Source organism: Phaseolus vulgaris, chromosome 8 (assembly GCF_000499845.2).
Source record: "Phaseolus vulgaris cultivar G19833 chromosome 8, P. vulgaris v2.0, whole genome shotgun sequence".
NCBI lineage: Eukaryota > Viridiplantae > Streptophyta > Magnoliopsida > Fabales > Fabaceae > Phaseolus > Phaseolus vulgaris.
Genome location: NC_023752.2, coordinates 40,847,702 through 40,861,717, shown reverse-complemented (window position 1 = coordinate 40,861,717; position 14,016 = coordinate 40,847,702). Strand labels below are relative to the sequence as shown.

Below are 14,016 nucleotides of genomic sequence, written 5' to 3'. Positions count from 1 at the left end.
GTCCTCTCTCACCGTTGGCCAGTAGAAACCTGCGCGCACTACCTTGGATGCTAAAGACCTTCCCCCTACGTGGCTCCCGCAGATCCCCTCATGGAGTTCTGACATTATCCTCATGCACTCATCTCCACTCACACATGTCAAGATTGGGTGCGTGAACCCGTGTCTGAACAGTGCTCCATTCAGGAGAGTGTACCTCGTGGAGTTTCTTTTTATCTTTTTGTCCTCCTCGGGCTCTGCAGGAAGTATTCCATCAGCGATGTAGCGCCTATAAGGCGTCATCCACGTTTCCCCCTCTTCCAGGACACACACCTGCATGGAGTCCTCCTCTTCTGGCGGGGTTGGGTAGACGCTTATACAAGGGGCTCTCGCCGTGCCCTGAGTCAAGGACCGATGACTCCTCGCCCTTCCTTAGAACGTACTAATCTGGAGGACATCCACCCTGTTATTTGCTACAAACGTTCGCGGCGTTTTGAGGATCTCCTATATGACCGTCCTCTGCCTGAGTTGGCCAGCTTGGCGAGCAGGTCAGCACGGGCATTCTGCTCCCTTGGGACGTGCACCAACTCGAACGCCACGAATGCCCCTTTCAACACTTGAACATACCTTAGATACGCAGCCATCTGTGGATCCTTAGCTTGGTACTCCCCGATAACTTGTCCCATGAACAACTGCGAATCACTCTTCGCCAGCAGGCTCCGCGCGCCCATCGCTTTGGCTAAGAGCATCCCAACTATCAGGGCCTCGTACTCTGCTTGATTATTGCTTGCCTTGAAGGCAAACTTCAAGGCCTGCTCGATCAACAAACCGTTTGGCCCCTCCAGGACCACACCGGCTCCACTCCCTTGTTGATTCGAGGATCCACCCACTGGGAGCCAACCTCTTCCTCTTGCTGTGCGCTCCCTGGCGAGAGCTCCGCCGCGAAATCTGCGTACCCTTGTCCTTTGATGGACCCCCTGGGCTCATACAGGATGTCAAACTCGGACAGCTCCACTACCCAGCGAACCATCCTCCCCGCAACATCTGGCTTTTGCAACACCTTCTAGATGGGGATGTCCGTCATTACCACCACCGTGAAGCTTTGGAAGTAGTGACGGAGCCTCCGGGCTGAGAACACCACCGCTAGAGCCGCCTTCTCCAAAGACTGGTACCTCGCTTCTGGCCCTTGTAGGACCTTGCTTACAAAGTATATAGGTTTCTGTGTTTGGTCCTGCTCCTGAACTAGCACAACACTGATTGCCCACTCGGTTACTGCGAAGTATAACTGGAGGGGCACGCTTGTCTGTGGCTTACACAGCACGAGAGGAGCGGCCAGATAGTCCTTGAGCTTGAGGAACGCTGCCTCGCACTCCTCGTTCCACACGAACCTGCTATTTCTCCTCAAACACTGGAAATAAAGGTAACCCTTGTCTCCTCCAGCGGACACGAACCTAGACAGGGCTGCCATCCGCCCCGTCAACTGTTGTACCTCCTTTACCAAGGCGGGGCTCCTCATCGCCAGGATTGCTGCACACTTGTCGGGGTTCGCCTCTATTCCCCGTTCGGTGAGTAGAAAACCCAAAAACTTACCCACCTCAACCCCGAAGACGCACTTCTCAGGGTTCAGCTTGAGGCGGTATTTACCTATAGTGGCAAACAGCTCTTCCAGATCAGCTGTGTGTCGTCCCCTCTCCCGGGAGGTCACCACCATATCGTCCATGTAGGCCTACACATTCCTGCCCAACATGGGTGCAAGGACCATATCCATCAATCTTTGATAGGTGGCGCCTGCATTCTTTAATCCGAACAGCATCACCTTGTAGCAATAACTGCACGTCTCGGTCATGAACGATATTTTACACTCGTCGCGGGGGTGCATCTTAATCTGGTTGTACCCTGAGAATGCGTCCAGGAATCTAAGCATTTTGCAACCCGAGGCGCTGTCCACCAGCGCGTCGATGCTTGGCAACGGGTACGAGTCCTTAGGGCACGCCTTGTTCAGGTCAGTGAAGTCCACAAACATTCTCCAGTTTTTGTTCGCCTTCTTTACTAAAACCATGTTGGCCAGCCACTCAGGGTATTGGATTTCCCTTATGTGACTAGCGCTCAACAGCTTTTTAGTCTCTTCCTGCACGACCAGGTGCCTTTCCTCGTTGAACTTCCTCCTTCTTTGGCGCACGGTTCGGACCTTGGGGTCCATGGTGAGATGATGGCATAAAAAATTCGGGTCGATGCCTGGCATATCCGAGGCAGTCCACGCAAAGGCGTTCAGGTGACGTGAGATTACTTCTGCCACCTGCTCCTGCTCCTCTCTAATTAGCAATCGTCCCAGTTTAAAAGTTTTTCCTCCAATCTACCTCTCCACCACGTTCTCGACCGGCTGGGGCCGCCTATCCCGAGCATTCTCTGTGCGAGACACGCCCTCGTGACCCTCCCTGCCAGGTACTGCCTCGGTGGGCGCTCCCTCCACAGGTAATGCCTCCGCGGATGCCTCCTCTATAGGTACTGCTCCCACAGGCGTCTCCTCCATGGGTACCGCCTTCGTGGGCGTCTCCCCTACGGGTTCTACCTCCGTGGGCGTCTCCTTCATGGGCGGGCGCTCCACCACCACGAATACGCCCCTCTTTGTTTTGAGGCTATTTTCATAGCATTTCTTAGCTTCTTTCTGATCGGACTTAATCACGATCACTCTGCCACTAAGATCGAACAGCTTCAGCTTCATGTGCCGGGTGGACGACACCCCCCTCAGTCTGTTCAAAGCTGGCTTTCCCAGCAAAATGATGTACGCCAAATTGGCGTTCACAACCAGATACCTTATGTTCTCGATGCGTGACGCGGTGCCATCTATGAAAGTCGTCCTCAGCTCCAGGTAGCCACGCACCTCCACCTGGGTCCCCTGCGAAGCCATAGAGGCACGTTGTGTATGGTCTCAGCATATCAGGAGACAGTTGTAACTTGTTGAACGTGGACCAGAACATCACATATGTCGAGCTGCCCTGGTCCACGAGCACTCGGTGCACTTTCCTTCCCGCGGTCACGACCGAAACCACCACGGGATCGTTATCATGGGGGACGACATCTCGAAGATCAGCCTTCGTGAATGCAATGTCGATGTCCAGCGAGTCGTCCTCCCCCTGCTCAACTACTAAATTTACTGACCGCACGTACCTCTTGCGCTGAGAGGCAGTGCACCCTCCACCCGAAAATCCACCAGAGATGGTGTGAACTTCCCCATAAATAGGCATCTCATGGGCTTGGTCTTCTACTGGTGCTGCCAAGGCCGCGGCTCCGGACAACCCCACCAAATAATCGTTCAAGAATCCGCTCTTCACAAGCTCGTCTAACTGATGGCCCAAACCCAAGCAGTTGGTGATCGGATGCCCGAACGCCTGATGGATATGAAACCAAATCTTGCTAATTGATATGGTTTTCTTACAGGATTTTGTCAAGGTTCAAGAATCTTTAGAAGCTAGCTTGAGTGGAAGGTGTTCAAAGTGAATTTTTGGTTACTGGTCTTGTGTGTAGCCTTTTAAGTGTACTTTGATTCTTGTAGAGTCAAGATGATTTTTTTTTCTCATATACTATGGCTTCTTTGTGCTTGACAAACACTTTCAAATCATAAACTCGTCTTCTTGTTTATGCAATCAATTCCTATTTAGTTAAATACACTCTCTCTTTTATGTTTGTGTATAGACCTCTGAATTATATATTCTGTCAAAGCCTTTTGTTAATTTCAAATAGTTGTCACAAAAAATAAAACCAATTGTTTCTCCTCTGGAAGTACTGTGTTAAAAGCATATTTAAATTTTCATGTATTAGTTTTGCTTCTGACTGTTTCTCAGAGTCGTTGTAAGTCAGAGGTGCATTTATTATAGCTTTGAATACAATTCTTTCAATGTACTTATTATCATTAATGGTATATATTCCCCAAATTATTGGAAATTTAAGAATTTTTATGAATAGTCAAAATTGCATGTGATAGCTCTGTGCATCTTGTTTGGGGACTAACATGACACTTTATTCTCTCTAAACATATTATTTTTCTATTAGAAAATAACCCACTAAAAGCCAACATTCTTGATTGCATTTAATGCCTATAAACATGTGCTTGTTCAGTGGTTTTTCTTCACAGAAACAACCCACTGTTTTTCTTCTAATTGAAATCTACAACAGCTGAGTGCATTCTCCCTTATCTATGATATAATTCACCTTTACCCATGCAATCAACACCTCCTTCTTCTAAGAAAATGAAGTCTAGAGCTGTAAAGAGAGGTTGACATTTAGCAAACTGGTTTTCTGGAGAAGAGGGAAAGATTGAAAGATACCTCCATAAAACAAGCAGGAAGGTGATCAACAATCCAAAGTTTATCACATTTAACTGGCTGAAAGAACAGAATCTCATGGAAGTGAGGAGTCTTCTAAAGGAACAACTGCTGAAAAGGTTCTATGAAATGTTTAGGAACATCTACCCAGATTTGGTAAGAGTCTTCTACACTAATTTCCAAATCATTGGTGACAATATTTGTTCACAAGTGGAAGGGGTGGACATGGAGATCACTCATGAAGTCTAGACTGTAATCACTGGTTTAAAACATGTTGGTTTGAGGATCAACAAAGGAAATATAGGTGTTGTTGAAGAATTCAACAAGATGCAGCTTTACAAGAGCTGCTTAAAGAATCCTCAATCAAGAGTAAGAAACTTTTCTGTGGGAGGTGTACCGACCCGTCTTCGAGCATTAACCAAAGTCAACACTACGGTGGGACCCACCAAGGGGCTCCAAGGAGGAAAGTTAGAGTGTTGACCGCTTTGGGCATCGCCAGGTGTGGGCGTCGCCAGGTGTGGGCGCCGTCAAGTGTGGGCGTCGCCAGGTGTGGGCGTCGCCTGGCGTGGGCGTCGCCAGGTGTGGGCGTCGCCTGGCGTGGGCATCGTCAGGTTTAAGCGTCTCCCACTTTAAAGGCGTGGCTAGTTGTCCTAAGAGCGTGCCTTGGCCTAGATGGTGACACCCTCCGATACCCACGGGTAGGAAAGACCGTGGAGGGGGCGGCACAGCGAGAGGCCACGGTACCTCAAAACAGTAATAAAGAGAAGAGAAAGATGGCTTCAAGGCCATATTTCCAGTACCAGTAGGGAGTGACCCGACTCATGAAGTACCCACGCCACCTTTGGAGAACCCCTGGAACAGACACGACCCGGGAGAAGGCCACGTCCCAGGGAAAATCTACGTGCATGGTACGAGAGGAAGGTTGAGATACTCCCAGGGCGAGTGGCTAGAGGCTGGGGCGCATGAGTTGGCACCCAGGTAGTCATCCCCTGCGCCGGATGCACTTCGAGGAGGGAAGACTTACGCGCTGGGATTTCTCTAAGTTGGGTTACAGCGTTGTAAGGCCTTCCACGTGGAATTGCGCTTAAGTCATAAGTGACACGTGGCAGTAGCACTGAAACCCAAGGTATATAAGCTTTTTTGAAAGCTTAGTGAGGTACGTTCTGACATTCTTACACACACTTGAATCATTTGCGAGCTTACACAATGTACGCACGAGTGATTTGAGCACTAGAGAGAAGTTTGTTAGAATACAGTTGCGCGCCTTCAGAGCACCATAGTTACGGTGTTTTGATACGAAGGTGCAGAGTGTTTTCTGCCTACTGACTTGAGCGTCGGAGTGCAAACGGCTGCTAGGGCGCCCTTTGTTCTTCTCTGTTTCAAGTACTCACGGCGGTGTAGGGTGAAGATCTGGAATAAAGAACGAGATAGTCTTTGATACGCGAGTCGCAGCTACGCACTAACCACAATCTGGTCAACCGGCAGGAACATTTGGCGCCCACCGTGGGGCCAGATTTAAAACATCAGTCCCAACGCAAGTTGTGGAAGGTTCAGTAGCAGATTTTGAGAAAAATTTTCCAAGAATCTTGCAAGTTTCACCGTTCATCTTGAAGTTTATGCAGTTTCACCGATTATTTTCGGTCTTGTTCAAGTTTTCGTCATTCGTCTTCGAAGTTTCACTCAATTCCACTGTTTGTTCATGGTTTTGCTCAATTTCACCGATTGTTTTCCAGTTTGGCTTAGTTTCTACCTATTCTTTTTGGTCTTGATCAGTTCCTACTGTTTGTTTCCCAGTTTTCCTGAGTTTCTACCGTTCGTTTGCGTTTCCGCTCGGTTTTCACCGAAGGATTTTCAAGAATCACCGTCGCAGTTCAAGGTTCTTCAAGAAATTGCAAGAAATAAGGACAACAAGGCAGAGTTCGACGCGCGCTGAGAGTGATGACATGACCATGCAGCAGGTCATGGAGATGATGCAAGGCCTGCAAGAAGCGATGGCGGCATCAAAGGCTGAGCAAGAGCATATACAGGCAGATCTGGCGGCGTCGCAAGCAAGGAATGAAGAGTTATGTCGCGTGAACAAGGAGTTGCGTCGTGGGTTGTGCAACCACCCTGGGAGTCGTGAAGCAGAAGACCACGAGTGTTACACGCCACCTAGGGAGTTTCCCATTCCATTCTCACAGTCGATCATGGAGGCGGTAATTCCTCACACGTTCGTAGGTCCGAAGGTGACGTTCACGGGGATGGAGGACCCCGAGGCACACCTCACTGTGTTCCACACGCAGATGATGTTACTTGGCGACTCTGACGCCGTGAGATGCAAGCTCTTCATGAGCACGTTAACTGGAATGGCCATGGATTGGTTTATCAGCCTTCCAGATGGCCACATAACCCTTTCGCACAGCTTTCACAGCTGTTCCGAGAGCAGTACATTGCGAACCGGGGCCCTCCACCGGTGTCGTATGATCTTTTTGACGTGAAGCAGTATCAAGGCGAGACCTTGAAAGAGTATATCAACCGCTTCAGGGCGCAGGTGGTGAAGGTTGGCACCACGAAGGAGCCGATGATTGTCTATGCGTTCAGGAAGGGGATGTGCCCTGGACCTTTCTGCAAATCGATCATCAAAAGCCGCCCCCGAACCTTTGCAGAAATCAGGCGTCGCGCGGTGGAGCATATCGCAACGGAGGGCGAGGTGTGCGAGAAGCACACGAGTGTTGCATCAGCACGCCCAAGAGCGCCGTCACGAGCACAGCCCGCCAGGGTGAACGAGGTCGCGACTGGAAGGAATGGTCAAGAGAGGAAGCGCCCGTACGAGGCGAGGAAGTCCCAGGCGAGGGGGCGAACAGAAGGGAATAGGCCAGTGAGGCATAATTTTGTGGTAGAGTTGAAAGACTTGACCGCCGTGCCCAATATAGCAGACAGGTTGAGGGCCCCAGCGAAGACTTACAATGTGTTGGGACCTCACAAGGACGCATGGTGTGAGTTCCATCAAGCGTTCGGACATCACATCAACAACTGTTTGGTGCTAGGCCATCAGTTGGACGAGTTGGTAAAGAGTGGGTTCCTAAAGGACTATCTGGCTGGGTCTTCTATGGCCGCGGCCCTAGCGGTACCAGAAGAGGATCAGGCACACGAGATGTCGATCCATGGGGAAGTGCACACCATTTCTGGTGGCTTCTCAGGAGTAGGATGCACCGCCTCTCAGCGCAAGAGGTATGTGCGCTCGGTGAACTCAGTAGCTGAAGAAGGAATGGATGACCCGTGGGAAGCAGACCTTGTGTTTACAAAGGCTGACCTACGCGATGTCGTCCCCCATGATAATGACCCTGTGGTCATTTCGGTCGTCACCGCTGGGAGAAGGGTACACCGAGTCCTCGTGGACCTGGGTAGCTCCGCAAACGTCATGTTCTGGTCCACATTCAACAAGCTGCAATTGTCCCCTGATCTGCTGAGGCCATACACAGGATGTCTGTATGGGTTCACAGGGGACCAAGTGGAGGTACGCGGCTACCTGGAGCTAAGGACGACGTTTACAGATGGAACGGCGTCACGTACCGAGAGCATCCGATACCTAGTTGTGAACGTCAATTCAGCCTACAACATTTTGTTGGGAAGCCCTGCGTTGAATAGGCTAAGGGCAATGGCTTCCACACGCCACATGAAGATGAAGTTGCCAGATCTTAGTGGCCGGGTGATCGTGATCAAGTCAGATCAGGAGGAGGCCCGGAAGTGCTATGAGAATAGCCTAAAAACAAAAAAGGGGATTGGTTATGGTGATGGAACGCCCGCCCATTGCAGATACGCCTATGGAGGTGGAGCCTTTAGAGGAGGCGGTACCCGCGGGGGAGACGCCTGCCGAGGCCGTGCCTACGGAGGAAGCGCCCAGGGAGGTCGCACCCTTAGAAGGAGCACATGGGGAGGCCTCGCCCATGGAAGTGGTATCCGGGAAGGCCTCGCCCATGGAAGAAGTATCCGGGGAGGCCACGACCACGAAGGAAGTGCTCGCTGAGGCGACGCCTAGAAGAGAAGGCCGTGTAAGTGAGTCTTGCGCAGAGAGCGCTCGAGATAGGTGACGCGAGCCTGTGGAGAACGTGGTTGAGAGGCAAATTGGGGGTAAGATCTTCAAGTTGGGGCGGCTGCTGAGCCAAGAGGAGCAGAATGAGGTGGCATCGGTAATCTCGCGTCACCTGGACGCATTCGCATGGTCCGCCTCGGACATGCCAGGCATCAACCCCGACTTTCTATGCCACCATCTCACTATGGACTCCAAGGTCCGCCCAGTGCGTCAAAGGAGGAGGAAGTTCAATGAGGAGAGGCGTCTCGTGATACAGGAAGAGACTAAGAAGCTGTTGAGCGCTGGACACATCAGGGAGATTCAGTACCCTGAGTGGCTGGCCAATGTGGTCTTGATGAAGAAGGCAAATGGGAAGTGGAGGATGTGCGTAGACTTCACAGACCTGAATAAGGCGTGCCCCAAGGATTCGTATCCTTTGCCCAACATCGACGCGTTAGTGGATAGCGCCTCGGGCTGCAAAATGCTGAGCTTCTTGGATGCATTCTCGGGGTACAATCAGATCAAGATGCATCCACGTGATGAGAGCAAAACGGAGTTCATGACCGAGACATGTAGCTACTGCTACAAGGTCATGCCGTTTGGACTGAAGAATGCAGGCGCCACCTACCAAAGATTGATGGATAGGATCCTTGCACTTATGCTGGGCAGAAACGTGCAGGCCTATGTTGATGACATGGTGGTGACCTCCCAGGAGAGAGGGCGACACACAGCTGACCTGGAAGAGTTGTTTGCCACGATAGCTAAGTACCGCCTCAAGCTGAACCCAGAGAAGTGTGTTTTTGGGGTCGAGGCGGGAAAATTTTTAGGTTTCATGCTCACCGAGCGGGGAATAGAGGCGAACCCCGATAAGTGCGCAGCAATCATCGCCATGAGGAGCCCAGCCTCAGTAAAAGAAGTGCAGCAGTTGACGGGGCGCATGGCGACCCTGTCAAGGTTCGTATCAGCTGGTGGAGATAAGGGCCACCCATATTTCCAATGCCTGAAGAGGAACAACCGCTTCGTGTGGACAGCAAAGTGTGAGACAGCTTTTCTCGGGCTGAAGGAGTATCTGGCGACGCCTCCTGTGTTGTGCAAGCCACGGGCAGGCGTGCCCGTCCGCTTGTATTTCGCAGTGACGGAATGGGCCATCAGCTATGTGCTGGTTCAAGAGCAGAATCAGGTGCAGAAGCCTATATACTTCGTGAGCAAGGCCTTGTAGGGCTCGGAGATGAGGTATCAATCTTTGGAGAAAGCAGCCCTGGCAGTAGTATTCTCTGCCAGGAGGCTCTGCCACTATTTCCATAGTTTTACGGTGGTGGTGATGACGGATCTCCCCATCCAGAAGGTGTTGCAGAAGCCAGACGTCGCTGGAAGGATGGTTCGCTGGGCGGTGGAGCTTTCAGAGTTTGATATAGTATACGAGACCAGGATCCATCAAGGGACAGATTTATGCAGACTTCGTCGCAGAGCTCTCACCAGGAGGCGCCCAACAGGAAGTGGAGCTTGATTCCCAGTGGTTGTTATCAGTAGACAGATGCTCGAATCAGCAGGGAAGTGGCGCCGGAATAGTCTTGAAGGGGCCCAATGGGTTGTTGATTGAGCAAGCCCTGCGGTTCGCCTTCAAGGCAAGCAACAACCAGGCAGAGTACGAGGCCCTGATCGCAGGAATGCTTTTGGCCAAGGAGATGGGTGCGAAAAGCTTCTTGGCGAAGAGTGACTCGCTGTTGGTCACGGGGCATGTGACAGGGGAATATCAAGCAAAGGACCAGCAGATGGCTGCGTATTTGACGTACGTCCAAGTGCTGAATGGGGCGTTCACGGCGTTTGAGTTGGTGCACGTCCCGAGAGAGCAAAATGCTCGTGCTGACCTGCCCGCCAAGCTGGCCAGCTCAGGCAAGGGGGGAAGGCAGAAGACGGTCATCCAAGAGACCCTCAAGGCGCCGCGTAAGTATGTAGCAGATAACGGAGTGGATGTCCTCCAGGTCAGTGCGTCCAAGGGAAAGCCGGAGAGGCATCGGTCTTTGACTCAGGGGACGGCGAAAGCCTCTAGCGTAAGTGTCTATGCGGCCTCGCCCACAGAAGGGGACTTCATGCAAGTGTGCGCCCTGGAAGAAGGAGACACGTGGATGACTCCCTACAGACGCTACCTTGCAGATGGGATCCTCCCAGCGGAGCCAGAAGAGGGCAAGAAGGTGAAAAGAAAAGCCGCAAGGTATACCCTGGTGGACGGGACGTTATTCAGGCATGGGTTTACACACCCAATCCTGACGTGCGTAAGTGGAGATGAATGCACTAGGATAATGGCTGAACTCCATGAAGGAATTTGTGGAAGCCACGTGGGGGGGAGATTGTTAGCATCCAAGGTGGTACGTGCAGGCTTTTATTGGCCAACTATAAGGCAAGATTGCGTAGGGTATGCCCAGCGGTGCAAGCAGTGCCAACAACACGCCGATTGGCACAAGGCGTCGCCAGAGGAGCTGAGGTCAATTTACAGCCCGTGGCCTTTCCACACTTGGGGAATTGACATTTTGGGGCCTTTCCCAGTGGCGATAAGGCAGATGAAGTATATGATAGTAGCCATCGAGTACTTCACAAAGTGGATAGAAGCAGAACCAGTGGCACAGATTACTGCACATAAGGTACAGCACCTTGTTTGGAAAAACATTGTGTGTCGGTTCGGGGTGCCGAGGCGTCTGGTCTCGGATAACGGTACTCAGTTTGCGAGCTAGCAATTGGGGAAGTTGTGTGCAGAGTTAGGCGTCAAACAGGTGTTCGCATCAGTCGAGCACCCCCAGACGAACGGACAAGTGGAGTCCGCAAATAGAATCTTGTTGAGAGGATTGAAGAGGAGGCTTGAGAAAGCCAAGGGAGTCTGGGCAGAGGAAGTACCAAGGATAGTGTGGGCTTATCACACCACGCCCCAGACCTCCACCATGGAGACGCCTTTCAGCCTCGTGTACAGATCGGATGCTATGATCCCGGTGGAGATTCACGAGAGCTCACCACGTTTCCAGAACTTTGTGGCAGAAGAGTCCAACGAGGAAAGGAGGGTGAATTTGGACCTGTTGGAAGAGGCCAGGGAGGAGGCGAGAATAAAGGCTGAGGCAATGAAGAGAAGGGTGGAGCGTCAGTACAGCTTCAAGGTGAGGCCTCGCCAGTTCCAGGTGGCGGACCTCGTCATGCGCAAGGCACATCCGTACGAGTTAGAGAACAAACTGTCGCCCAAATGGACCGGGCCCTTTAGAGTGACCGAGGCTAAGGGGAACGGATCGTATAGGCTTGAAACTCTAGAGGGAGGCCCCATTCCACGCACCTGGAACGCAGCTAATTTGAAGTTTTACTTTAGTTAAAAACTTTATGTAGAACACAGTTTAAAGGGGACACTCTTTTTCCCTCTCGGGGGTTTTTTAACGAGGTCACCCAAGTAAAAAGCAGTTTAAGCATACATTGTCTTGAATTTCCCTTTCTCACAATGTAAAGAAACGTTAAAAGAAAAGGGTGCGGTTCATTAAGAAACGAACCCGTCACCTTGGATGCGAAGACACCCCAAAGGAAGTGGCGGGAGCGCACTCTTCGGGCGTGGGCGTCAAGTTTGAAAGGTACGCATAGCATAGTTAAATCTGGGCGTCTAGTCCCTGGGCAGGGGTTAACGGATTCCTTCGGGACGGCCCCTCCCCAGGTAAGAACGGCTAGCCCCGGTGTCTGATGTCTAGACGCCTCGCAAGGAAGAAACCTTCCCCGGTGTCTAGTCCTCTTTTACTGTTGGCCAGAAGAAACCTGCGTGTATCACCTTGGAGGCTAAAGACCTTCCCCCTACGTGGCTCCCGCAAATGCCTTCGTGGAGCTCCGCCATTATCCTGGTACACTCGTCGCCACTTACACACGTTAGGATAGGGTGTGCGAACCCGTGTCTGAACAACACCCCATCCACCAGAGTATATCTTGCGGCATTTCTTTTGACCTTCTTACCCTCTTCCGGCTCCACTGGGAGAGTCCCATCCGCCAGGTACCGTTTGTATGGCGTCATCCAGGTGTTTCCCTCAGTTAGGACACATACCTGCATTTGCCTTTCTTCTTCAGGCGTGTCCGCGTATGTGCTGATGCGGGGCGTCTTCAGCGTATCTTGGGTTAGAGAACGATGATTCCTTGGACTCTCTCTTGATGTACAGATCTGGAGGACATTCACCCTGTTATCTTCCACGAACTTACGCGGAGCTTTGAGCGTCTCCTGGATCACTGTCCTCTGCCTACCCCCCTTGCCTGAGCTGGCCAGCTTGGCAAGCAGGTCGGCTCTGGCATTCTGCTCCCTTGGGACATGTATCAGCTCAAGAGCGTTAAATGCTCTCTTCAATAGCTGGACGTATCTTAAATACGCCGCCATCTGTGGGTCCTTCGCCTGGAACTCACCCGACACCTGCCCCGTAATAAGCTGGGAATCGCTTTTCACCAGGAGGTTCTACGCGCCCATCTCCTTGGCCAGGAGCGTTCCTGCTATTAGGGCTTCATATTCTGCCTGATTGTTACTTGCCTTGAAGGCGAAGCGCAGGGCCTGCTCAATCAGCACGCCGTTGGGTCCCTCCAAGACTATTCCCGCACCACTCCCTTGCTGGTTGGAAGAGCCATCAACCGAGAGCAACCACTGCGAGTCCACCTCCACCTCCTGTTCCCCTCCGGGCGATAGTTCTACTACAAAATCTGCATACACTTGCCCTTTGATGGATCCTCGAGGCTCGTATTGGATGTCGAATTCTGACAGCTCCACCGCCCAGCGTACCATTCTCCCAGCCACGTCAGGCTTCTGCAGCACCTTCTGTATAGGGAGGTTTGTCATCACTACCACCGTAAAGCTGTGGAAGTAATGACGGAGCCTCCTGGCTGAAAATACCACCGCCAGTACTGCCTTCTCCAACGCCTGGTATCTGGTTTCCGCGCCTTGTAAGGCCTTGCTTACAAAATAAATGGGCTTTTGAATTTGGTCCTGCTCCTGGACCAGCACCGAGCTGATGGCTCGCTCCGTTACTGCGAACTACAGCCGGAGGGGCACGCCTGTTACCGGTTTGCAGAGGACCGGTGGCGTCGCCAGGTATTCCTTCAACTTAACGAAAGCCGCTTCGCATTCGTCAGTCCATGCGAAACGACTATTTCTCTTGAGGCACTGGAAATATGGGTGCCCCTTCTGTCCCCCGGCAGAGACAAATCTCGAGAGTGCGGCCATTCGCCCCGTCAGCTGCTGCACTTCCTTCACCGACGTCGGGCTTCGCATGGCGATGATCGCTGCGCATTTGTCGGGGTTCGCTTCTATCCCCCTCTCTGTGAGCATAAAACCCAAGAACTTACCGGCCTCTACCCCGAAGACACTTCTCAGGGTTTAACTTGAGGTGGTACTTGGATATTGTGACGAACAACTCCTCCAGGTCCACCATGTGCTGTGCCCTATTCTGCGACGCCACCACCATGTCGTCTACATAGGCGTACACATTCCTCCCGAGCATGGGCGCCAGGACCTTGTCCATTAACCTTTGGTATGTGGCGCCCGCGTTTTTCAGCCCAAAAGGCATCACCTTATAGCAGTAACTGCACGTCTCAGTCATGAATGCAGTTTTATTCTCATCTCTCGGGTGCATCTTGATCTGGTTGTACCCTGAGAAGGCGTCCAGGAAACTCAGC

The 14,016-nt window shown here is 51.8% G+C and overlaps 1 protein-coding gene across 1 annotated transcript; it reads left to right on the top strand.

Annotated features, from left to right (window-relative positions):
* Window positions 1–6,289: 6,289 nt before the first annotated feature.
* Window positions 6,290–8,304, top strand: LOC137825142 (uncharacterized). The gene is made up of 2 exons (XM_068630815.1): window positions 6,290–6,493; window positions 6,667–8,304. Exons 1-2 carry the CDS (start codon window positions 6,290–6,292, stop codon window positions 8,302–8,304), a joined length of 1,842 nt encoding a protein of 613 aa, XP_068486916.1.
* Window positions 8,305–14,016: the final 5,712 nt, after the last annotated feature.